The 23,645-nt window shown below is 50.1% G+C and overlaps 9 protein-coding genes across 9 annotated transcripts; 5 read left to right on the top strand and 4 right to left on the bottom strand.

Annotated features, from left to right (window-relative positions):
- Positions 1–331: 331 nt before the first annotated feature.
- On the top strand, positions 332–1,099 carry PV10_00170 (uncharacterized protein; the record flags this gene model as incomplete). The annotated part of the gene is made up of 1 exon (XM_016364212.1): positions 332–1,099. One exon carries the CDS (start codon positions 332–334, stop codon positions 1,097–1,099), a length of 768 nt encoding a protein of 255 aa, XP_016227861.1.
- On the bottom strand, positions 640–2,793 carry PV10_00169 (uncharacterized protein). Its single transcript, XM_016364211.1, has one exon. The coding sequence runs from the start codon at positions 2,472–2,474 to the stop codon at positions 1,146–1,148; it is 1,329 nt and encodes a 442-aa protein (XP_016227860.1). The 5' UTR covers positions 2,475–2,793; the 3' UTR covers positions 640–1,145.
- Positions 2,794–3,640: 847 nt separating this feature from the next.
- On the top strand, positions 3,641–6,868 carry PV10_00168 (uncharacterized protein). The gene is made up of 2 exons (XM_016364210.1): positions 3,641–4,110; positions 4,168–6,868. Exons 1-2 carry the CDS (start codon positions 3,881–3,883, stop codon positions 6,743–6,745), a joined length of 2,808 nt encoding a protein of 935 aa, XP_016227859.1. The 5' UTR covers positions 3,641–3,880; the 3' UTR covers positions 6,746–6,868.
- A 10-nt stretch (positions 6,869–6,878) lies between these two features.
- Positions 6,879–7,265, bottom strand: PV10_00167 (uncharacterized protein). The gene has a single exon (XM_016364209.1). It carries the CDS (start codon positions 7,202–7,204, stop codon positions 6,908–6,910), a length of 297 nt encoding a protein of 98 aa, XP_016227858.1. The 5' UTR covers positions 7,205–7,265; the 3' UTR covers positions 6,879–6,907.
- Positions 7,266–7,468: 203 nt separating this feature from the next.
- Positions 7,469–9,013, top strand: PV10_00166 (uncharacterized protein; the record flags this gene model as incomplete). The annotated part of the gene is made up of 1 exon (XM_016364208.1): positions 7,469–9,013. The coding sequence occupies exon 1, from the start codon at positions 7,586–7,588 to the stop codon at positions 9,011–9,013; it is 1,428 nt and encodes a 475-aa protein (XP_016227857.1). The 5' UTR covers positions 7,469–7,585.
- A 154-nt stretch (positions 9,014–9,167) lies between these two features.
- Positions 9,168–11,018, bottom strand: PV10_00165 (uncharacterized protein; the record flags this gene model as incomplete). Its single annotated transcript, XM_016364207.1, has 1 exon — positions 9,168–11,018. The coding sequence occupies one exon, from the start codon at positions 11,016–11,018 to the stop codon at positions 9,168–9,170; it is 1,851 nt and encodes a 616-aa protein (XP_016227856.1).
- Positions 11,019–12,725: 1,707 nt separating this feature from the next.
- PV10_00164 (DNA mismatch repair protein msh-2) lies at positions 12,726–15,692 on the bottom strand. The gene is made up of 2 exons (XM_016364206.1): positions 15,627–15,692; positions 12,726–15,572 (listed from the first exon to the last, which is right to left on the bottom strand). Exons 1-2 carry the CDS (start codon positions 15,648–15,650, stop codon positions 12,792–12,794), a joined length of 2,805 nt encoding a protein of 934 aa, XP_016227855.1. The 5' UTR covers positions 15,651–15,692; the 3' UTR covers positions 12,726–12,791.
- A 3,094-nt stretch (positions 15,693–18,786) lies between these two features.
- PV10_00163 (eukaryotic translation initiation factor 3 subunit K) lies at positions 18,787–20,278 on the top strand. The gene is made up of 2 exons (XM_016364205.1): positions 18,787–19,029; positions 19,225–20,278. Exons 1-2 carry the CDS (start codon positions 18,860–18,862, stop codon positions 19,781–19,783), a joined length of 729 nt encoding a protein of 242 aa, XP_016227854.1. The 5' UTR covers positions 18,787–18,859; the 3' UTR covers positions 19,784–20,278.
- Positions 20,279–21,442: 1,164 nt separating this feature from the next.
- PV10_00162 (uncharacterized protein) lies at positions 21,443–22,964 on the top strand (the record flags this gene model as incomplete). The annotated part of the gene is made up of 2 exons (XM_016364204.1): positions 21,443–21,917; positions 21,985–22,964. 2 exons carry the CDS (start codon positions 21,443–21,445, stop codon positions 22,962–22,964), a joined length of 1,455 nt encoding a protein of 484 aa, XP_016227853.1.
- Between the last annotated feature and the right edge of the window lie 681 nt (positions 22,965–23,645).

Below are 23,645 nucleotides of genomic sequence, written 5' to 3'. Positions count from 1 at the left end.
GAGGCTTGCAATTGACAAGGATCTCAATTCAAGATTTTCAATGACAATTCAGATGGGCAAAATCCAGAGATGATACTCGGTACTCGAGCATCACCCACTCACTCACTGACTACTGACTGTGGATGGACCCTGATCACCTCCTTTCTACTTACTGTATTCACTACCCCTTACGTGCATGGCTTGCGTTTTGTATTCACATTTGATCACTCGTCTCTAAGCAACGACGACACCTTCGGCTCTTTTTCCCGGTCTTGTGTCATTATTAGGTAGTACCTACCTAACGTATTCCCTCCCAAACAAACACCAACATCATCGTCCCCTCCCCTGCATCATGTCACGTCCAGGGCTGTTGCATCGACCTTCATCGATTGCTGCGGCCAACAAGACCATCATCCTTGTTACTGGAGCAAATACTGGCATTGGGCTTGCAATCGTCAAGGCGTTGGCAATGGCCAGTCCTCAGAATCATGTGCTATTAGGATGTCGCGACACTCTCAAGGGAGAGGACGCTGCTGCCAGTATTGGAGCTCTGATCAACGTCAATCCTATTCAGCTGGATATTGAAGACGACAAGTCGGTGGAACATGCTTTCTTAACCATTAATCAGTATTTTGGGAAACTTGATGTTTTGATCAACAATGCAGGTACTGCAGGTAATCATCTCCCAAAGGGTTCTACGCTACGTCAACTGTTTGACCACACCTTGTCAGTCAATGTGACTTCACAGGCTGTCTTGACACATTCTTTGACTCCATTATTGGAAAAGTCTCAAAAGCCAAAGGTCATCTTTCTGTCATCCTCACTCGGCAGTGTGCAGAAGACACTGGAGAGCTCCTCCAAGCCCTGGGAAGGATTGTGGTATACATCGAGTAAGACTGCGGTCGGTGGATTGACGGCCTGGTATGCAAAGACGTTTCCCAGATGGAGAGTCAATGCCGTCTGTCCTGGTCTCCGGGCTACCGCCTTGCACAAGAATGATGTCTCAGGGGACGAGACGGATCCCAAGTTTGGAGCGGTCAGGGTAGTTGAGTTGGTTCAGGAAGGGCCAAATGGCGTGACTGGCACGTTTTCGAGTAAAGACGGCCCTGTACCGTGGTAATTGAATTGACGGAACTCGCACCAAGCATAGCATTGAAACCTATCACTCAGTGTGGAAGAAGAGCGCTACGCTCGTCAGAACCATGGCCAGCTGGTCGCGCCCCTCGACGAGTGAGACGCGAGGCATGATGAGGAAGGGAATAGCTCCAGTGACAGCACATGCCACCCAAAAAACCAATAGCATCATTCTTGAACCCAATCAGCAGCCCTGCCGTAACAAGCATGATAGTCCACCTTTGTTTGCTTTCCTCGGTTGATAGCTCAACGCGCTGCCGGCCTAGAATACCGTCCTTGTGTAGATCGTGAGCGCGTTCGGTGTTGAGGCTTTCACCTACGCTGGCCAGCTCTAGGCCAGCGGCGATAATCATGACCGAAAGAAGGCCGAGGGGGAATTGGTGAAAGAGGTCCGTCAGACTCTCACCGAACAAGAGTCCCAAGACCAATTTGATGGTACCAAGAAAAATCACGCTGGCTCCAGACCTAGCTCCAAACCGATATTGGGCCGCTAGACCACCAGAGCCGTGACATGCTGGCATTGCTCCAAACCAGCAGCCGATAAGGTTCATCGCTGCAACACTAATTCCTATCGCCGTGACAGATGGTGTCTCAACATTTGGAAGTAGGTCAGCGGCCAGATGAGTCACGGCAATGATCGAGTTGAGCGTCGTCAATGGGAGTTGGCCGATTCCGGCGTCGAGAATTCCAGTCTTCCAGTCCCTCAGAGATGGGACATGAGCTGAAGGATGCCAAACATGTAATCCTGGGAGATGGTGGTGGTGGCTGGTGGCAACTTGGATCAGGGCAAGAACGAGACCGACCAGAACCAGAATGAGGGCGTAGGGAATGCGAGGGCGGGCATTGATGGCGAAAAGAATAATAAAGGCAGCGATCAACCAAATGTTGTTGTCTGCCCACGATGGCCTTGTCCAGGATAACGAAGCGAGCACCTTAGACCCGGCGGCGATGATCAAGCTCAATCCTGCCCCAACCTGAATCCCTTTAACGACTGGGATGGGAATGACTCGGGTAAACCAAGCCAAAAGTCCGCTGACACTAAAGATCAAAATGCAGATGGCAACAAACAGTCCCGCGGCAGCAGTCTCCCTGGCGGACAGGGATTTCAATATGGCGACGGCTGCAATGGCCTTCATCGGCTGCACTGGCAGAGGAATGCCAAAGACCACGCCGGTGATGATATTGAAGATTCCAGTAAATATCAAGGTGGAGGTCAAGGATATCTGATGGCCCTCGGCGAGAGCAATAACAATAGGAAGAAATGTTCCCAGATCGCCGAGCGAGCCTGATATCTCACCCCAGGCATTGTGCCGGGCAGTCGAGATATTGTGACGGGAGTGACGGTCAAGTCGATTGGACATGGCGCAGGAGGCTGTACCAAATCGGTTTCAAGATCTATTGTCCAAGTCGTATCGAGTCTTCGGTACTTTTTTTCCTGTTATCGTGTTTGCACCTGAGCGGAGTCGGACAGTGTAGGATAGACGAGGTCGTTGAGACAAAAGACTATCGTTGTGGGGGAGGATGGTGTGAATTCTCCTTGGCTTGTGCTTCCAAGACGAGATGATGATAAAGTGTTATACAGACAAAACTTGATGCCAGTGAAAAGAAGATGGTCATAACCATGCAAATGGACGACCTTGTCGTTAAAAGTGTCAACAAGGTCAAAGATGACAACGATAAGGCAGAACAAAAGAAAAGATGTTGGAAAGAGCAGGAAATGCCTAAACGATAAAGCGAGTCCTTAGTTGTTGGGCCAAGCAGCGCCGTTTGAGTTACACAAAAAACTAGACTTCCACGAGTTCAAGTAGTATGACATCAGTCGAGGGGTTCTCGATTTCATTACTTCAAGCGGATAATACTGTACGTATATGAAGACCTGAGAAGATCGGTTCCACGATTCCCATTCACAAAGAACCAGAATCTGGACAGGCCACGACAAGGGTCCTTCTATCTGGACTGTCTTTAGCGAGGTGGCCTGGGTTTGAAGGACAAAAAGTACTCCGTAGAGGTCCTTAGGCAGCTCCAGCACAGAATTTTAGTGCCTTATAGGGGACTCAAGCCTTCTAGCGCATCCAAACGTGGCCTGTGCCAGACCCAAGGCTTACCTGAACCATGCTAAAAGACATCGCTAAAGCTTCCCCCTCCCGGCGGGGCGAGCTTACCAGACTACTCGACCGTGCTTACCAAAGCTATCGTCGTTATCGTCACAACCCAAACAAACGGCGGCCAATCAGATGAGGGAACTGCGCCTCTACCATCCCAATAACAACAGACCATTCGACATACTTTTCATGTATACCAGCACAATTCAGACGAAGGATCCAGATACAATGATATTGCAATGGCCGTAGAGCTGTAAACATAAGTGAAACAATCATTGCCATGTCGGGACCAATGGTCTTTGCTCCTGACACCCATCACCGTCAGGATTCCCAGCCATTGAACCCACCACACACGTAAATTCCCGTGGCTGGCGCCTTGTCCACTCTCAAGCGTCAACATTCAACGTTGTTACTCTTACTTTCCACCACAACTGCTTATTCCCGTGCAGTTCCTTTCTTCAACTCGTCGTACAGCATTCTCGGTCATTTATTTCTTGACAGTTTGTTCCTTCCTTCCGTAATGCGTCGTTAATGCACCGAACCGTATCCTCCAGTGCACCACTGGATTCGAATGCCGCAGTCTCCCGCCTGCGCCCTTGACTCGGTCTCAACCAACTCAACTCTGTTTCTGGTCTGCACTACCGGCTCTCTATCCTACACCAACAATGGCGACTAGGTCGAGGGGTCCCGTCAATGCGGCCCATACAGCCGGCATCTTTGCCGACAGTAGTTTTGACGGTCCAGAAATCGGCACTCTGGTAGCGGTTGTTGATCGAGCCAAGAACCTCCCAAACCGAAAAACAATGGGTAAACAAGATCCTTATTGTGCTATGAGACTGGGAAAAGAAGCAAAAAAGACAGAAACCGATAGAAGAGGTGGACAGACTCCTAGATGGTAAGCCTTGTCTGCCCATCAGCCACCCAAATGACCGAGCCACTGACTCTGCTCTAGGGACCAGGAACTGCGATTCACCGTTCACGAATCCCCAGACTACTTCAAACTCAAGTGCTCTATCTTCAACGATGACAAAAAGACGGACTTGATCGGCGAGGCTTGGATGGACCTGCACGATGTCATCGTTCCTGGAGGTGGAAAGAATGACTTGTGGCATCAATTGAATTTCAAGGGAAAATATGCTGGTGATATCCGAGTCGAACTCACCTACTACGACACCCGGCCCAGGCCCGAGACGCCCTCAACATCAGAGAAAAAGCGACAAAGACTTCGAGAAAAGTCCCTACAATCCACCGGTGATACTGGTCTAAACAACGCTCCCGGTGCGAGACAGTTGGGACCCAGAGAGATTACAAGACGACCGCTACCACCCGGCCCAGGAGGTGCTTCATCACCTGTCAACCTTCCCCACACTCCAGAACAACAGCCTTCACCTATCCAGACCGACTATCCGCCCGATGTTTGGGTTCCTGAGAGGAGCAACAACACCAATGCCATGCTACATCCGCGGAAACACGCGGTCATGCCTGAAACTCCAGACGATATCGGCTTTGATATGCCAAACCAATACCCTCCACAGCCCTACGATCAATCTCCTTCACACCAATACGACCCATCAGTAGATACCCGGCCTTCTCATCATTCACACCAGAAGAGAAATTCCCAACAGCAGTACTCTCCCTACTCAGAATCAAACGTGCAAGCCAGCCCTCGACGCGACGATTTCCGCAGAAGCCAGGGCTATGGCCCTGATCGATATGGCAATTATGATGCTTACGCTGCAGAACAAAGTGACCCCCTCCCTCACGACCACTCATCCAGAAATTCCATCGGTCGTCCTCCAAGCAATTTCGACTCCACGACACCCCCCCAATCTCCCCAAGCACCCATAAATACCTCTCCTTACCACTCATCTCCCCCTCACAGAACTTCTCCACAACCTCCTGCTCTGACAAATGCACAATCACAGTCATGGCAGAGAAGAGGGAGTGCTTCGCCAACCAAACACGCCCCATACCGAGACAGCCCCTTACGCCAATCCATCAGCCAATACGAAGTACCACATCAGAGACATGACCAGGTTGCAGCCGAGAGCGGAGAGGATGAAGCTCCGCCTCCGCCTCCTGCTCATGGTGGTCAGATGGTCAGAATTCCAGACGGCTTCAGCTCTCCTCAGAGACCGAGCCCCAACTATGCTCCCCACACACCAACCAAGCGAGGCTCTGTCGAAGATAGAAGTCCTCTGCAGCGACTAGAGCATCATCCTTATCCTGACCAAGGCTTAGATGATCAAACCCAAGACAGACGCCAGTCACCAATGCAACCATTATTCCTCACCTCATCCAATGATTATGAACCTTATCGACCAGATGTCGTACAGGACGCATATCATCAGCGGCCAATACAACATACTTTGTCCAATAACATGACTTATGACGGCCCTGAGCCTTCCTACCATCGGCCGACATCAAGACAGAGCCCAAGTGAACCTAGGGGCCTGCCACGTCCGGCTGACTATGGGCAGTATAGCCCATATTCTCCGTCAAGATCACGCACCACTCTTGATGGTAATGAATCTGCAGATGAAAACCGGGTTCACAGGTCAGATCCTGTGATTGTCCGACCTCGGGCGATTAGTCCAAATACTGGATATCACATCCCAAGGAAATCCATTACGCCCACTCCCTCTACTCCCGAGATTCATTCCTTGGGGAGTACTCCATATGGACCGGACTCGTATGATGTCTTGAACCCGGTAACGAGTCCCATGTACGAAGATGATCCATTCGCTACTCCGGAACAAAGGCAGGAGCTGGCTCGACAGCGAGAAGTCGAAAAGCTACGAGACCAAGGACCCATCATTGGCAACGATGGCCGCGTCATTGACCCTTCTGACCATCTGCCCTCTGACACTTGGGCGCCAGAACCGGAAAGAAAGAATCGAAAGCCAGAGCATGTGATCAAGATTCGGACGCGAGAAGAAGCTCGAATGCACCAACGGACGGGTTCATCACCTTCGTCGGTCCAGCCTCTGTCTATCTCAACGTCTCCTAGTCAAGCCTCACCGCAGAATCCATTCACTTCTCAACCTCAAATTGGCCCAACCCCGCCAGCCAAAGTCCCATTGTCACCACAAGGTGATTCACCAAGTGGGCGAAATAGACTGAAGAAGTCCCAACCGGCCCGTCCTTTACCAGTCCAACCATACCCACAAGCTCAGACCAGCCCAGCAGTCATGACTGTCTCTGCCAAAAGTGCGACTCCTAATCGCCCGAGTCCAACCACTCATGCATACACGGTGGGGTCATCGCCGTCCGCGGGGCAAATGCCACGGCCGTCATCAAGAGACTACCAAATCCCAACTGTGGACCATCGAGCTTCAAGAGAATTGCGAAGTCGGCCGGCGTATTCGAGCTCGCCCACGAAGCCGTCATATCCACCGGCACCTTATGCAACCGACTATGATAAGTACGGCGAGGACTCCCTGGCGCTGGAGCTTAGTACCATTGATATTGGGCCATCACGAGGCGGCAGGACCGCATTGAGACCCCATCGCGGGTATCCTGGATATTAATTGATAATCAAGGAAGAATGCCACTATAGAGCATGTACCATAGAGATGCATTTGGAAATGCTTGTAACATGATGCATAATACCCCTGACCTCTAGCGATAATACATGAATGGACAAGATCATGAAGAAGAACCCTTGAATCGTAACACATTCTTTTGTGCATTCACAAATCTTGAACCTTGCGTATCCTGATCGGCCCACGAACATCATCCAATTGGCAATCGCTGCTGACGAGCTCACCTCTCTGCAAAATCTCGATCTCGCCTCGATCCCGGGCTTGAAAGGACATTTGTCGCAGTTGAGGCATGAGATCCCGCCATGATGCGACCTTGAGCGTTTCGAGTTCGGAAGTCGAGAATGACCGTGCCACTTCGGATGGACAGAGGGTTTGGGGATGCTCTCGTTTCTGTAGGAGTTGACTGAAGCGATCGGTGAGGATGGTATTGGTCGGACTCGTCATTCGTAGGTATGTAAATAGCTCCTTCTGTGGATGGCATGCGGCAGTATATTCAGTTGACAAGGGATAGAATAAGTGTGCAAAGAGTTGAGTATGTCGTTCTCTTTGTACTCCGTAGAAGAACCTCAACCCCTCCACTGCTCCTGCCCAGACTCAGCCTTGCAGGTGTTGTCACATGACCAGTCCCTATTTTGACGTCACATGTTCTTGGCAGGATATGTCTTTGATGTTGTTGTTGACCCCCTTTCAAAGACAACAACAGCTATACCCACAATCACCTACACCCCACCTAGGACCTGAATCCAGCATATGATGCATACAACTTGTACGACTTATACTCAATATCGATAAACCTTTCCTATATTTTCCCTCTTTTCCCTCCCAATGTCATCCATCCGAAACGTCATTTCTCAACTCCCTCTCATTTCGCACTTATTCACCTCCCAACTTCCATCTCAATCAACCATATCAACCACCCAACACTGTCCCAACCCTAGCCTTTCATGTCCCATCAACCCGCCTAAAGTCATTGACACATGCTGCATCAACCATCCTTCAGGCCATTTCCTCCAGACCCAATTCTGGGATTCTTCGCCAGCCACTGGGTCTAATGTATCATGGACGATCCATGGATTATGGCCTGATCTATGTACAGGTGGGTTTGACCAATTCTGCGACACGACAAGGTCCGAATATCATATTCGAGCAATCTTGCAGACTCTGAATGGTGGAAATGCCGCTCTTTTGGATTTCATGGATGCCAATTGGTTGACTCTTGATGGAAATCCGGAGCAGTTGTGGGCTCATGAGTGGAATAAGCATGGCACGTGTATCTCAACCATTGAGCCAACGTGTTACCAGAGGGATGATGAGCAGGATGGCGCCGCCACTAGTGGAAGTAGCACCAGCAAATCTACCCTCCACGCAGATCTTCTCGATTACTTCGTCCAGACAACTAGTCTATTTCGCACGCTCGACACATTCGCCATCTTCGCCGAAAGTGGAATTGTACCCAGCTACGACCGTCACTATGACTTGACTGAACTGCAAGATGCGATCGAAGCATCACCTCATGGATTTCCAGTCACATTCCGATGCCGGAATGGCGAACTTAATGAAATCTGGTACCATTTCTCAGTGCGCGGCTCATTACGACACGCCATCCCTGGTTCGACGATGGGATCTTCTACATCTGAGGTGTCGCCTTTCCTCAATTTTTCTACCGTGCGCGATCATTTCATCCCTGCTATCCCTGACGGCGCGAAATCCGATTGTCCCATCCGTGGTATCAAGTATCTACCCAAGGTCCCTGCCGGACACAAGCCTCCGCCTGTTCGGCCCACACATACCGCTACAACTCGGACGTCCAACCCCAGTGCTACTAGCACTCCATTTTCTGGGAAAGGTCACCTCGCAGTCCACGTCGTGCCTTCTTCAGCCTCCGAATCCTCTGCAGAAACAACTGGCTGTTTGATACGCCATGGCGAATGGTACACCTCCGGCACCTGTGCTACATACCTTGCACAGTCTGACGTGGTTGATCCCGGCCATGCGCCGCTCTTCTCATTGTCGTCATCCTTCTCGCCGTGTTTGGTCAACCCCCGCACCGCAAAGTTCGAGTGTACCAAAGCTTCTTCCGCTCAAGGAATTTTTTCTTCGGCGTCAAACCATACAACCGTCTTGACCTACAAGGATAGTGATCGGTTCTATGCCGAAAAAATCCCTGGGAAGTTTGGCAAGGTAGACATTTACGCTGATGATGGGGGTGGGAAGAGACCTGTCGAGTTACGGATCCACTGGGTTCCTGTTTGAATGTCACAGATAGTCAAAGCATTGCATCTGGGTGTTTCATTCTCTTGGCTTAGTCCTGCTATTGCTAACGAAAAGATACTTTCGAGGAAGCCTGCTCCGTTCTTGTTGGCTTTACAACATCTCTAACAAGATCGAACGTCTTTTGGAGCTCCGTTCAGGTGATCCCGCCACTAACCCTTCGACTCATCTTTTTCATCTCCCGGATTCCTGCGCCGAAGAAGCTTTTGACCATTTCTCCACTGAATTGACGCTCCGACTTCCGACCCAATCCTGGCCCCTTCGGTACTTGGGTGTCGATCTCTGACCCACTGAGCCTTGCCTCGTCTTTCGAACCCGCGGCCGTAGATCGTACATGGTCGATCCTAACATTAGGACTTTCTAGTGATTGGGTTGATACAAGGATAAAGCTGGACACCCGGCGATGCTTTATAGTAGCTCCTCTTGTTCTTGACGTTGCAGTTACATCACCTGATCTATCACTGCCAGTGCACTTTGAGTCTCGCCATGTACCAGAATGAATCAAATCTTCGGCTACCGGCTTACTCAACCGTTCTTCGCGGTTGTTCGGGGCCTTCTCGTTGGGCCCAGGAGAATAGCCAACAGTGGAGACTGGACTTTTATGGCTATTCGATTGCGCATCTTGCTCACTGTGCGCAAAGCCTGCTGTCAATGCCACTGCTTTTCTGTGAATCATAGGGAGTAAGGAGGCCAGGTTGCCAGTTGTCTTGCTTTTTGCCAGTGTCCCTTGGCCATAGAATTTTGCTTCGCAGCTCACATCCAAGCTTGACGCGTCACTGCTCACTGGAGATATGAGATTCGGAGATTGCAGCATTGCCCTGAATTTCCTCAGCTTGTTGGGCTTTCCGCCCTGGAATGCTGCGTCACCTTGCCTCTCAGGCGTCACGCGGCTGGTCGCATGATTCAATGTTCGACCGAGGTCCGTTTTGTTGCGGAACTCGAGCTCGAAAGTTTCGAAACTTCGAAGTGCGTCCGAGGTTTGGCAGCAACGTCTCAGAACGTTCAGTGCATTGCACATTCTTGTCTTGTCCTGTGCGTCCAGACGGTTATCTTCATCGTTGTTTGAGACGAGTGGACGTTTCTCATTTTGCTCGCATTCAGTGGCCCGCAATTTGTCACAAATGGCCACAAAACGGCCTGCCCAATATGGTACGCCTTCTGCTTTAGTCACCTGCGAATGTGTCAATTTCTTCCCTTGTTTGAATGGAAGCCCTAGACGCACATTCTCCGAACTGCCTTGAGGAAGATTGGTGATATTCTTGTTGGTTTTCCACAGACTGAACGGTAAACAATCCTTTTCCAACTGAGGCTTTGTTGAAAGCGGAAAATTAATGGAAAGCTTTCGTCTTCTATCTTGCTGCTGGACGTTTTGTCCTTCAACGGGCATACCCATTGTGGGGCAAGGAGATCTGACGAGGGACTCATCCACCTCACCAGGAATTGTTTGAGTATTCTGGAGAACTGGATACGCCGACTTACCATGTGGCTGAGCAGTAATGTTGTTCCTGAGTCGCCTCCTCTGTATCGCTGCCTCTCGTTGTACCTGTGACACTTCCTCTGTAGCTGTATCTATCTTCTGACTTTTCTTCAGCTCCGTGGCGGTATCAAGGAAGGTCTCGGGCCCAGTACGTCGCCGTAGGGCTTTTAGCTGTGATGGGTCTGGCGCTCTCGGAGAAGGCGTGGCAATATTTCCGTTCAAGCAAGACATGCTCCCGAGTGTCTGACTTCGAGGGAGTGGGGGCCCAAGTGGCTGAAGGAGACTCCTTCTTGGTGCAGTATCTCTGGTCGAGCTCAACAGACTTTCCATGGTGGTAGATCGGGGAAGATTTCTTCCAGCTTTGACGGCATACGGAGGCTGCATCAGTTCAAATTCGGTGAGGTCGGGGTTCGAATGAGCAGATATGGTGGTATTGTGCGGCAGATTTTGAGGTCTGGAAATATTTGCAGAGTGTTGGCCACGAGACATAGTAGCCTCCACTGAGGCCATAGAGAGATGAGAAGATCCCATTGTGAATGATGAAGGAGGAGCACCTTCGTTAGGATGCCATGATTTTCGGCTTCTCTTTTCCCTCCTCTTATCATCCGCAGCAGGATTGAAAATGTGATACTTAGTTGGCGTGGCGCGGCGAGAAGACCCTGATATTGGACGTGGGATGGATGTGGTGGTAGATCGATGCGATGGGGCTACAGTCCATGGAGGACCTTCGATTGGCGTGGATGGTTTCGCCATATTCACAATCTGAGAGACGAGAAGAGCGACATCCGAGCCGGAGAAGATCAGGATGAGCAAGATGACTCACAAAGTTGAAGATTGGGATGCATTCCGCAGTCAAAAACAGTTTGGGAGGTGAAGGAAACAATGTCGGTGATACTGTCTCTATCACTGGCAAGCGCATGACTGCACTTTCCATTTTTTCTACGTCTTGTTGGCATGTTCGCATCTACCGCGGGCCAGGAGAAAAGGAGATCTGGATATTTCGACTATATCCTGCGCCGGATACAGCCCATACTCCGTTCCAAGACTCGTAGAATATGACCTGACTGATGGGATGTATACTCGCACAATCACATACTAGCTGTTTTGACAATGCCAAAGCACAGAGATCAAGGGTATTGAGCAGCAAACAAAAGAGTATCGTGAACATTACCTTGCAAGATCTTTGAAAAGGCCCTTCTCTCATATCCACGTTTTCGATCTTCGAGAGCTCATATAACACAACTTGGAAACTTCATCATATATGTCTATCAGCGTCGCAATTGAGAATACTCACAGAGTTTGATGGAGATAGTCGGAGACAGCCTCCGTCTTGGCGTGATGTAAACAGAACGTGATATACACAGCATTATGGGCACATTGAGAATCAGAGTTTGTAGACATGTGTTTATGTCGAATCATGTGTATCATATAGCGGGCGAGGAAAATGATGTTGCAATGTCGTCATGGTCCACAAAGTGATGGATGTTTTGGAATTTTCTCAATAGGTCGACTTCACCTTTATATCTCCATTGCATCACTCAAAGCAATTTCAAAGAATCGAAACTCGAGACTTCATAAACCATGTCGAAAGAATACAAAGGCCAAGATCTGCGCGACATCGCTGCCAAAGCCGAGCAAGATCTCGCATCGAACCAATTGAAATTTGGCGCAGCAAACACCGGGTTTGGTGGCAAGTCGGGCAAAGGGGGTAGCCTAAGCAGTACGTCGAAATGGCCCACCGTCATGTATACTCGTAACTTCATACTGACCGACCATGGTCAGCCGTCGAGTCTGGCATCGACCAATCTGTGACCAACAAGTTCCCAGGCAGTACAGCTGAGTATGGGAGCAAGGTCTCTGGAGCGGGAGATAATCGCGAAATCCCAGTTGAAGAGGGAGGTGGAATCCAGCGAGGCACGGGCCGAGTCACGAAGGCGGGTGACTTCGAACAAGGAGAAGCAGGTGATGGTCCTGAAGACATTTCTGCAAAGTATGCACAGGAACAAGGTGGTAATGACGATGTGAGGTCCAACATCAAAAATGCCCAGGCTTGAGAGCGAGAACATGATATCCCAACATCACGAGGGGTGCCCAGTTCGTTGATACCTAACCGCCACATTTCCATGAAGCCCCAAGCAAGTAGCCTTTTGTGGCAGATCTCAGTTGAGGACTGTATCTATCAATTGGAAGAAAGATGTTGTCAACTCTTGCTGAAGGTGCTTGGCGTCCTATTTCCCAACGCCGGTGCTAATCATACAATTTCCATCTTCTTGTTGTCGTATCTCACAGACTTTGCACAGATTGGAAGAACCGATTGGCCATTAGCTTCTCGTCCTGCTTGACCAGCGTCCGCATGAGTGTGAGCTTTTCATCCTTGGTCATATTCTGCCCTTCAATTTGCTGTTTCCATCTCTTGAGAGCTTCCTTCAAGAGTCGGCTGCCCTCCTCTGCTTCTTCTTTGGTGAGATTCTTTCTTGCATGATCCTCCGTAACACTGGTGAAATCTTCCAGCTCTTCTGCCTTCTGCCTTGCCATATTGACCACCTTCTCCGGAAATCGTACAAGTTCTGCCACGTGGATGCCAAAGCTCTGGTCACTGACACCAGGTTCGACGCGATACAGTAAAGTGACTTCTCTGCGTTTTGACTTGGGGTCAGCCTCAGCATCCCCCCTTGTTTGCTGATCTCCAACAAACGCAACGACGTGCAGGTTTTTGACAGAGTTCGGAAACTTCTCAGCAAGTGCTGTCAGTTCATGGAAGTGAGTGGCAAAACAACCAAACGCTCCAATCTTGTTCACGATCTCTTCGCTTATGGCCCATGCGAGACCAAACCCATCGTAGGTACTGGTTCCTCGTCCTAATTCATCAATGATGATCAATGAATCTCTAGTGGCACTCTTAAGTATGTTCGCCGTTTCAAGCATCTCAGCCATGAACGTCGAGACCCCTTTAAGTTGAGAGTCAGATGCACCTACCCGAGCTAGGATACAGTCAAAGATGGTTAGCTCGGCTTCAGAGCAAGGAACGAAACATCCAATTTGGGCCATCAGTGCGATGCACCCGATCGTCCGGATATAGGTTGACTTGCCACCCATGTTGGGACCGGTAATGATGAGGAATCGCGACTTCTCGCGCCTGAGTTCTACATCATTCGTGATGAAACTGATGTCGTCCTGCGCCTCCATGCACGGATGTCTCGCCTCTTTCAACACAGTGTCTCCCTGGCCACGGGCGTGCATCTTGGGTCGTACATACGCAGTCGGCGCGTGAACAGAGACATGTGCCAGGCTCACCACGACATCAAGGTGTGCAATAATTCCAGCGAGCTGCTCAATAACTGGGACGTACGAAGCTGCAACTGTGACAACCTCGGAGACTAGATTTGTCTGAGTCCTGTTGTACGTCGAGGAAAGCTGGTCATGCTCTCGCCTCAGGCTTTGCAGTGTGTCAGTGGTAAAGTAAACTCCATTCTTCTGAGTCGAAATTTCTTTGTATTTGGGCTTGTTTCGGATACAGCTAGCTTCTGTTCGTGTCAGTCGAAAGCAGTAGCCGTGCACTCGATGATTTTCCAGAAAGAGCTTCTTCTCCAGATCCTGGTTCAAGTCTTTGCCGGCTCGCCGATGTTCAACATCCATTTGGTGCCTAACATCATCAAGCTTGGCCCTGATGACCCGGAGTCCATCATCGAATTCTGGTTTGATAATGAATTCGTGCCGGTCGAGTGCATCCAGATCAACTGTCGTTTCCACCATCTCGGCCAGCTTGCCTAGGAAGTTCGATAGTTCCTTGAACTTGGATGTATATGACGATTCTAGGGGAATCTGATATTGTTCATCAACCACGGTCTCGAGTGCTTCAATGAATCCCGGCAAGCGAATGACAACTTGATATGTGCGAACAACATCTTCGAGGTTGGCGAGTTTGCGTTGAAATTTCTTTGCAAGCCGATAGAGGTCGGGTATAGACCGCAGATGCTCTTCCTGCATGGTTTGTCTAAGCTCGGTGTCTGTGACGAATGCCTCGACCAGCTGCTGTCGCTTTTCAATCTCCTCCAGACTCATCAAAGGTTGCTTGAGCCACTGTGAGAGGAGACGGCCACCTATCGGTGTTTTGCAGTGGTTGAGAAGTCCAAAAAGGCTCATGTTCTTGGAGCCATCTCTTGGTCCCGGCATGAGGTTGAGTGCCCTGAGGGCGGCGGCATCTAGTTTCATGTACTGGCTGAGGTCGTGCTGATACAGATTATACTGACCAAAATTGCTTGGATCAGTCAAAACACCTAGGTATTTGATCAATGCTGCAGCACTGCCCATTGCCAGTTTGAATTCTGCGTGGGGAAGAAGGCCCATGGCATTTTCACCTTTGAGAAGTCTGGCGAGGTCCTGTTCAATGTCTTTGGCAGCGAAATCGGCCAAAGACCTCTCGGTGATGGCTATGCCACATGCATCTGCGATTTGTCGCAGCTTTGCGAGCTCTGGGTCCTTGGATTTTTGATTGTCGCTTGCCAAAACGCACTCGCGCACCCCAAGCTGAATCAAGAGACTTTCGAAGTTTGAGTAGAGATCGTTGTCGAGAAACTCGCTGACTCCAAGCTCTCGAACGCTAGCATCTGCGAAGCAGACACCTACACTGCGCGCTTCCCCTGCCTTTGCCCTCACTTTGACGGCGAGAATGATGGGAGCACTGTCGCCCTGGCTGTCAAGACCTGTACCTAGCTCTTCTTCGACTGCTTGAAGATTGCCCGGACTAGCTTGCCGTGCAAGCTTCCAGTTCCCCTTTCCTTGGTTGTCCCATATCTCGACTCTCTTTCCAAGTTTGAAAAGTGCTTCACGAAGGAGGTTACGAAAGACGGTGGTTGATAATGTAACACTGGGAAGGGAGTTGTCTGATCGTCCAAGATTTCTGATTACGGCGGTGGTTTTGTATACAGTGCGTGCAATGAAATCGGCATCATCGCCATGTGCTGAGTAATAGTCACCTCGGTCAAATACTCTGATGGTGCTGGAACCCTCAGGACTGGCGGGTAAGGAGCGAAAGGTGCGGATGAAGCCAGTCTCATCGTCAACCTATTCAAACATTGGAGTCAATGAAGGTTCCTGCCAGATTGGGCTTGCACAAACCTTCAAGTCAGGCCGAGATGCCATTGCTTATGCTGAGATTCTAGTATTGTGTGACATGAGGTTTCGACAGTAGGTGACGATGAGAATAGTTCGTTGTCATTGATGGTGTCGCGATGTCCAGGGCGTGTCGCGTCTGACGCGACTCGCGTAAAGTGGTTTGGAGGGAGCAGGCGCAGCCTTGGCAGTTGGAGCCAAACCCTTTCATAAAGCACACAGCAAGCACAGTGACCCCAAGTAGCCTAAGTAGACCCAGCCAGGGCCGCCGACCTCCAATGCCATCAGATTTCTCCTCCTTACCAGGCACAGTTCTGACTGTACGGTATGTAGAGAGCTTACTATGTATGAGTGTATACTTACATACGAGAGGATGTCCTGGTTGACATCGCCCGTGGGGTTTTGCTCCGTTGGTTTTGATTTCCCTGATTCGTTGGGCGGTGCTGCCCAACCTACTACATGATATCTGGGTAAGACCTCACTTGGTTCTCGAGCAGGCAACCGCAGAACAAGCCTGATGCAGATCACCGCAAGGTCCGTCGAAATCAAGGAAGGAAGACATCGCCTCTAATGGGCAGTTCCTTGTGGCTATGCCGCCTTCTACTGCCTGGTAGCTATTTCCAGCCATGGACCTGACTTGCAAGTCACATTGCATCCCTCGTCAGATGATCTCAAACCTCAGGTCTGATTTGCTCATGTGTTGACAATCTCCATTGGAGGTCATCCCCATTCTGTCGAGGTGAGAGAGCTGCACTTCATCGGATGATCACTTCCAACTGGCAGCATAGCAAATTTTTCATCCTGTGATCTCCGAGTCCTGCCTTCCTGATAATGTTGAATTAGTGAGACCATCGCGCTTGCCCTGGTGCTTGTGTGCCTCCTGCCAAAATCTCATGTCCCTCTCTGACCTTCCTCAAACCCTGCTGTGTTTCTCAGCTAGCAGCAGACTCTTTCTCGTGTACCGCTTCTGGGCCTTCTGCCTATTCTTGATACGATCCATATCATTATCACAGGACGACGTCACGAGCTATTTGCTTTGCGAATCCGCTATAATCACAAGCCACATAAGACAACCTGCCACCATGCCTCACTCTCATTCCAAGAACAAATCGTCATGCAAGCGGGCTGTTCCAGAGCGGGCGGCTCAAAAGCTGCATGAGACCCCTCTGGAATCTGAATCTCGCAAGGAAGCCAATTTCCAGGAAATCGAAGACCAGCTCCCCAAGCGCTTCACCAGGTCCGACATGAACTTCATCGACAAAGGCACCAGTAAGTCTCCCCAGATTCTGCAATGCGCCAACTCACCTCAAATGAAGGTATCCTTGGAGCGAACAACATCTTTGCAAAGAAGGCCGACCCCAAACACAACGAAGTCTGGGTGCTTGACAACCTTGCATTCAGGCCTACTGCGGAGGGCGAAACCGACCCTCAACCCTGGGAGGCAGAATTCGTTGCTTGCTTCTTCCGTACTGGCCGAAAAGATATCACTAGAACTGTGAGCAATATTGCTGATCTTATCGGACTGGATGGAATTTCTGGCAATGATCCAGAGGCTAGGGCCAGGATTGAAGAACGGCTGATGCCTTTTGTCCAAGCTATCGCTCCAGCACGAACCGTTGACATCAATCTTTCTTGGCCAGACCCAGCTCGCTTGTCTCATACAAGACTCCTTGGGCCTTCAAATATGAACGGTATCAGCAGCCAACTTCTTTTGGCCGGTGGCGGAGATGACATGGATGGACAAACCGCCACGGGCACGAGCACAGAATTCCCAGAGGTACAGTTCAAGACACGTTATGCTGGTCCTGAAGGTTGGGCTATCATCTCTGATGTCGACGATACCATCAAGCTTACTCAGACATCAAACCCTCTTGGTATCTTACAATCAACGTTCGCAGATGTCCCGCAGCCTGTCCCTGGGATGTCGGAGTTGTACACAATCCTGCAAGAGGCACTGGTGTCTCCTGCTTGGCTTTACCTATCAGCGTCTCCCTACAATCTATATCCCTTCCTCTCCAAGTTTATCTCGCAGCATTATCCTGCAGGAACACTTATCTTACGACCTGCATCTTGGATGTATCTTGGAGGCTTACTTCAGTCGTTGACAGAAGGCGTGCAAGCATACAAGACTGATCGCATGGAGAAGATTCACTCCTGGTTGCCCAAACGGAAAGTCGTCTGCATTGGTGACTCGACCCAGGCAGACCCTGAGTCATATGCTCAGATGTATGCCAAGTATCCCGAATGGATCAAAGCTATCTACATCAGGAAGGTCACGGACATTCCTCATATGGAGAACAAGAACAAAAACCAGAGATTCATCGAAGCTTTCAAGGATGTGCCCGACCACGTATGGAGAGTTTTTGTCAACCCACAGGAATTGGCGGATCACATTAAGCACCTTTCCGGACAGGCTCATTCAGGGATCGTCGGTGCGATGCTGGGTGTGTGGTGCGGAACCCACCAGGACATGAAACAGGCTCACACCCCTTCAAAGTCCCAAAGTCAAACTTCACTTCGTCATACGCCTGAAGCTGCAACACCACGAGCACCCAGCCCTCAGCCCCAGGAAAAACAGACAGTGCCATAGAAATTTGAGATGTGACATCGGGGACCAAGTCATGGGACTGGGAAACAAGGAAACACAGAGCAGTCCAAAGATTAGAATCGAAACGCTGACAGGGGGCTGTGAGGTGGGAAGAAGATGACAAACTGAGATGAGGCCGGATCAAGAGAAGGTCTGGACAGGAGCAGATTGCATGCATTATCACTACTGGCATTGCCATGGACTCGACAGCCTGCCCCTAATTGAGTATCAGCGTAAAATCGAACAATGGCTCGAACTTCTGAGACCATAGCATAGCGTACACCTCGTATCAGTAGACAGTCTTTCTTAGGAACATTAACATCAACACAGTAAGACAAGGACTCCAAGACGGAGCGACTCCAAGAAGCCACCCAATGTATCAAGTGAGACTCACGACTATGCGTGGGTTAGACAGGGTGGTAGAACATCGTGCTCAATCTCATGAGGCTTGCACGAGGACATGTGACAAAGTCTTGGCGACAAGATACGGTCACGTGAACCTGCGATTTCGGTGTTCAATTCCACACCAACGGCGGATCAATGTCAAAAAATCGAGTTTCGAAAACCCAAAGCCCGAACGAACGCTCTACTGCGCAGACAACTTTTACGCGACCACAACCCCCCCAACGAATAGCCACATCGCAGAATCAAGATGCCGCATGCATTCGACAAGTGTAAGGAGCGCCCTGCACATATCGACGAGATCCTCAACGGACTCAATCGCTATAACCCGGAGACGACGACCATCTTCCAAGAATATGTGAATCAACAATGCGAAGAGAAATTCTTTGATACATACGCCTCGTTGGCTCTCTTGAAACTGTGAGACTCCCACTCTCTTTCGACCATGGCAGCGCATTAGATGATGAAGAGACACTGTATACCACGTTTCCTATTACCTGACAAGTCCATCGGATATCATGGAGATTGGATTTATTAGCTCTATCTGAATATTTGCGCCATCTGTCACAGTGTTGCACCAGCTCTCGTGGAAGATGTGGCTAATTTGTTGACTAGTTACCAATTCAACCCTCAATTGCTCCATCCCGAAACCGTCACCAACATTCTAGTCAAGGCACTGACCGTCTTCCCATCTCCTTCCTTTTCTCTCGCGCTCGCTCTTCTTCCTCCGTCAACGATACCCTACAACTCCGGCAATACCTCGATCCCCACAACAGACCTCACCGAGTCGATTCAAAAGTTGACCAGACTGAACACACTGCTCGAGTCCGCACAATACGATGCATTTTGGTCAACTTTGGAGTCGGATGATCTATATGCAGATCTGTACGCAGACGTTGCAGGGTTCGAGGACCTGATCCGCATTCGGATAGCTGGGGAGGTGGGCAAAACGTTCAGACAAATCGACCTTGCTGTGTTGAGCGGATGGTTAGACCTCAGAGGCGATGCTTTGACAAAGTTTGCTCAGACCGCCTGTGGATGGAGAGTCAATGGGTCACAGGTGGACATTCCTGCAAATGCAGAAAACGAAGCCAAGAGCGAAATCAAAGGCGAGAGGGTTGGCGTGGATATGTTCGGCCGTGTCTTTAGAAGAGGCTACGAGGCCCCTGCATGATCCACACAGACATGTTTACCTAACGATAAACGGGTCTGTAATGGGCTCATGCAATGCCGCTGAAATGCTTGTTTGAAGTGGCTCGATGCAAAACGTCAGTCATGACCAAACTCCCAGAAGAGTTGAAGTTCGAGCAAGATTCGAGGAAGCGTTTGAAACCTCGCATATGGTGCACTTGAAGGCGACCTTCACGCTGAGCATCCAGCGAGCGTGAAAACAACAAGCAGAAACGAATGTTAAGGTCATGCCAGGCGCAGTACATGGAGCTGGCGAAATCCTCTGAGGTGCAGCCAAACTGGCGAAGAATTGAAGAATGCTGTTACGACATGTCATTATCCTCAGTTGTTAAGAGAGTTGCATATGCGAAAGCACCGATCTTGGACTGTTTCACAGTCGAGCCGGATGAGCATCACAATGGGACCTACCTAGGTGGACACCAGGATTACAATACCTATTAGGTAGACTTGATGCTGTAACTTCAAAACTAGATTGCCAAGACCTGCATGCTCGCCCTTTCTTTGCTCTGATTTCACTATCCGTCCATCAGGCATTAGGCGATCTCCTACCGACGGCCACAGTGAGCACAGTGCCGCTATCTTATGCAGGGGAGAAGATCCAGAACCCACGCGGTGGTCGATACCGCTGCACTTGTTACTTAAGCGGTTGGGTGGAAGCAGAGTTTCGCTTAGCTTGATGAAAGTGTCTCGTCAAAATGAATCTGGGGCGGGGGAAAAGTTGGCGGCCAAAAGAAATGGCGAAAGGCATGGAGATGGGCGTCAGATTAATTGGTGTTTACAAACGAATAGGCTTAGAAGCCAAAGCAGCTCTTATCAACACGTCGTCAGGTTTCTCATTTTGTGACTGACCAATATTCGCATAATCAAGTGTCGAGCGTGACTTGGAGGCCATCTTCCAAGGTCTCTGAGTCTCGGCCCCCAGCTCGAATGACATTAAAACGGTAAGACAGTGCGGGATGGTCATGGTTGCACATAGCCCAAGAATTTGAGGTGAGGCGACGGGTTGTCACACGGTGCACCGTCGAGACTGGTTCGAGACTGGTTGCTCTGGGTCCCAGCAGTTCTCTCAACCAAGTCTGACCCGAGGCCCCCTCGGCCTGTCCCAGGCGATGTGATTAGGGCTGAGGGGCGTTGAGGTCCAACTAGAGTGAACCTTGATGATGGTCCCTCGGTCCCCCGAATGCCACCCCCAAGTAATACTTTTAAGCTATTTCATCCGTTTAATCTCGATACGGCCCCCCCGGGTTTCGGTCCACAAGTTCCAGTGTTTTGCAGTACTCCGTAGTGGTAACCGAGTAGTAGGATCCCACGCTCCTCTTAGGAGTGACGCTTCTTCCACATGACATGACATGGCGCGTCTCCGCTGACTTCATCAGACATACGAGTCCGTGCTTGATTGCTGGTCACGCTGGTCTATCATCATCCCTCACCCTCACAACCTCATCCCTTGTATCTCTGATTTCTTGGATTGACATCATCATCGCCATCTCTCGCCATCAAATTAATCCCATATCTTCGTTTCAACCTTTTACCCTTCACTCTTTGACTACCATTTTCCCACTCGATGCCATATCTCTAAACTCCAGGTCACCCGGCCCCGGACCTTGTGACACCCAGGCTTGGGTCGCGAGCAACCCTCATCATGATTGCCTCAACACCACTTTCGCTCCTCCTCCTCAATCTACCAGACGAAGTCCTCATCACCATCTTCGGCTTTCTCGACATCCGCACTTTGTATAATGCCACCCTCGTCTGCAAGCACTTTTGCGACTTGTCGGAACCCTTTCTGTATCACACAATCCAGATCCTGAACGGCCGTCAAGCCACTGCTCTCTCCGCCAGCTTTCAGACAAGTCCCTTTCGCACAACATGGGTCCGCTCTCTTCTCATCTCCACTAAGTTTGGCGATGATCAAGGCCTCTGTACGCTCCCGCCATATATTAGTCGTATGCGGAACCTGCAGACCCTCTGTCTCGAAACCCCAGACTGCAATGCCAAGTTTCCCGAAGAGCGAGTTTCCTGGGTCAGCCTGCAGGACAGGTATGAAAGAATCTTTGAAAGCGCCTCTGCCGTTGTTCCAGAGTCCTTTGGCCGAGTTCTTCCCAATCTCAAACAATGTAAGTTGCTTGTAGTTGGTGGACGTCTTCCCTTTCCTCCTCTCCCTCTAATCGTCTCTTCTCATAGGCACTCTCCACTTCGTCGACGGACAGAAGGAAATCTATTCAATGACCAAATATGCCATGCTTTTCTTACACCCCAGTCTCAGGTCTCTCACCATGTCTTGTGCGAGTACAGATTTTGTCGACAAGCTATTGACGCCCTTCCAAAATGACCAATCCCTTTTGAAGTCAACTCGACTAGAACATTTGCATCTCGAGGAATGTGACATCTTCTCACCATCTCTCGGCATTCTGCTGAGCTTCCCCAAAGCTCTGAAATCCCTCAAGATCAGTGAAGGTGTTCGGTATGACGGCATCTTCACGGCAAGAAATAGTCGATTGCATGGTAACGTGTCTCCCGGTCCATTTGTCGATGCAATTTCCCAGCAGTGTGCGTCGTCGTTGGAATATCTTTCCCTGAGCCTTGGCTATGCCAGACAAGGTTTTCAGCACATCAATCATCCAGGCCAGCACTTGAACCTTTCCGGATTCCATGCACTCAAACAGCTGGATCTCGATGTTCGAACCATCAATCTCATCAGAGTCCGAGCTAATTGCGACCATGCCACCTGGCGACGACTACCTCCCCACCTCGACACGCTCAAGGTCTTTGGCATTCCTCTGGGCGAGCGCCCACCATTCCAGGCTCGCAGGCGAGTTTGGTTTCCGCTGGATACTTGTATAATCACAGACAAGGCCAAGCATGGCGTTCGACTTTTGCGAAATGTGATTTATTCATACGAATACTACCGTGAGGACGAAGAAGTGCCAACACCAAGCGGCTCAGAAGACGGCGACAGCATCGAAGACATTAGCCAGGTCTCAATCGCGCACGATCGCATGATGACAAGATGCAAGGAACTCCAACATCTCTTTGTCAAGGCTGGTGTGAGGCTAGAGATTGAGGTGGTTGCCCTGCCCAATGGCTTCATACCTCCCTACCTGTTCCCCGAAGACAAACCCCGGGCTTTCATGCTCTGGGAGTCGGAACCAAGATCTCCTTGATGTTATCGGCCCTCCAGTGTTGTTGAACTAATGGGCACGTCTTGATATTTTGCCACAGTATCGATTCGTACGATATAGTTGAGTATCATGTTTTGGGACACCATTCAATCTGGCGGAGCTTATTCACAACTGCAACTGCACCACCTCCTAAGCGCTATAGCAGCGTTCGTTCCACGCCCCCCCGAACCTCCACACCTACCGGCCGACGTTACGGCCGTGAGCACAGTTGACGCAGAATTACTCAGTTCCCAACCCCATTCCAAATACGACAAACTGCAAAGTCAGCATGGAACCGAAATCACGCCAGACATGCTCAACTGCACTGTTACAAGGCTGGCTTGCTCTTGAGCAACAGCGGACTCCGTAACTTTGGCCTTCAAGCACGCCTGACTCATCGTTGTTGGCCATCTTCTACGCCTCGTTGCCCATCGGATGTATGACAGTCAGACTTGGCAAACAGCCTGACTCAGCAGTGCCTCTTGCCAAAAGCTCCGTCTGAGGCCACGTGACCTTAACGAGCGAATCCTCGTTCAAGGAACCTTGGTCGTAAGAAGCCAAGTGTGAATATGCAGAATTGGGCATCGGCATTCTTTTGAACTTTCATAATCCAGATACCCTGGTCCCTTTTCTACTATGGCTACCCTGGCCATACCACTAGCATCTAAACACGACTGGACATTG

Source organism: Exophiala mesophila, assembly GCF_000836275.1.
Source record: "Exophiala mesophila strain CBS 40295 unplaced genomic scaffold supercont1.1, whole genome shotgun sequence".
NCBI classification, from domain to species: Eukaryota; Fungi; Ascomycota; class Eurotiomycetes; order Chaetothyriales; family Herpotrichiellaceae; genus Exophiala; species Exophiala mesophila.
The sequence above is the reverse complement of the archived record's forward strand: the minus strand, read 5'-3'. Positions and strand labels throughout refer to the sequence as shown.

Bases quoted from the DNA above. Each gene is read 5' to 3' on its own strand.
- PV10_00169 (XM_016364211.1), bottom strand. From the start codon at position 2,474: ATGTCCAATCGACTTGACCGTCACTCCCGTCACAATATCTCGACTGCC.
- PV10_00168 (XM_016364210.1), top strand. From the start codon at position 3,881: ATGGCGACTAGGTCGAGGGGTCCCGTCAATGCGGCCCATACAGCCGGC. The intron at 4,111-4,167 runs GTAAGCCTTGTC...ACTCTGCTCTAG, and splicing joins GGTGGACAGACTCCTAGATG to GGACCAGGAACTGCGATTCA.
- PV10_00167 (XM_016364209.1), bottom strand. From the start codon at position 7,204: ATGACGAGTCCGACCAATACCATCCTCACCGATCGCTTCAGTCAACTC.
- PV10_00164 (XM_016364206.1), bottom strand. From the start codon at position 15,650: ATGGCATCTCGGCCTGACTTGAAG. The intron at 15,573-15,626 runs GTTTGTGCAAGC...ATGTTTGAATAG, and splicing joins CATCTCGGCCTGACTTGAAG to GTTGACGATGAGACTGGCTT.
- PV10_00163 (XM_016364205.1), top strand. From the start codon at position 18,860: ATGCCGCATGCATTCGACAAGTGTAAGGAGCGCCCTGCACATATCGAC. The intron at 19,030-19,224 runs GTGAGACTCCCA...TTTGTTGACTAG, and splicing joins TCGTTGGCTCTCTTGAAACT to TTACCAATTCAACCCTCAAT.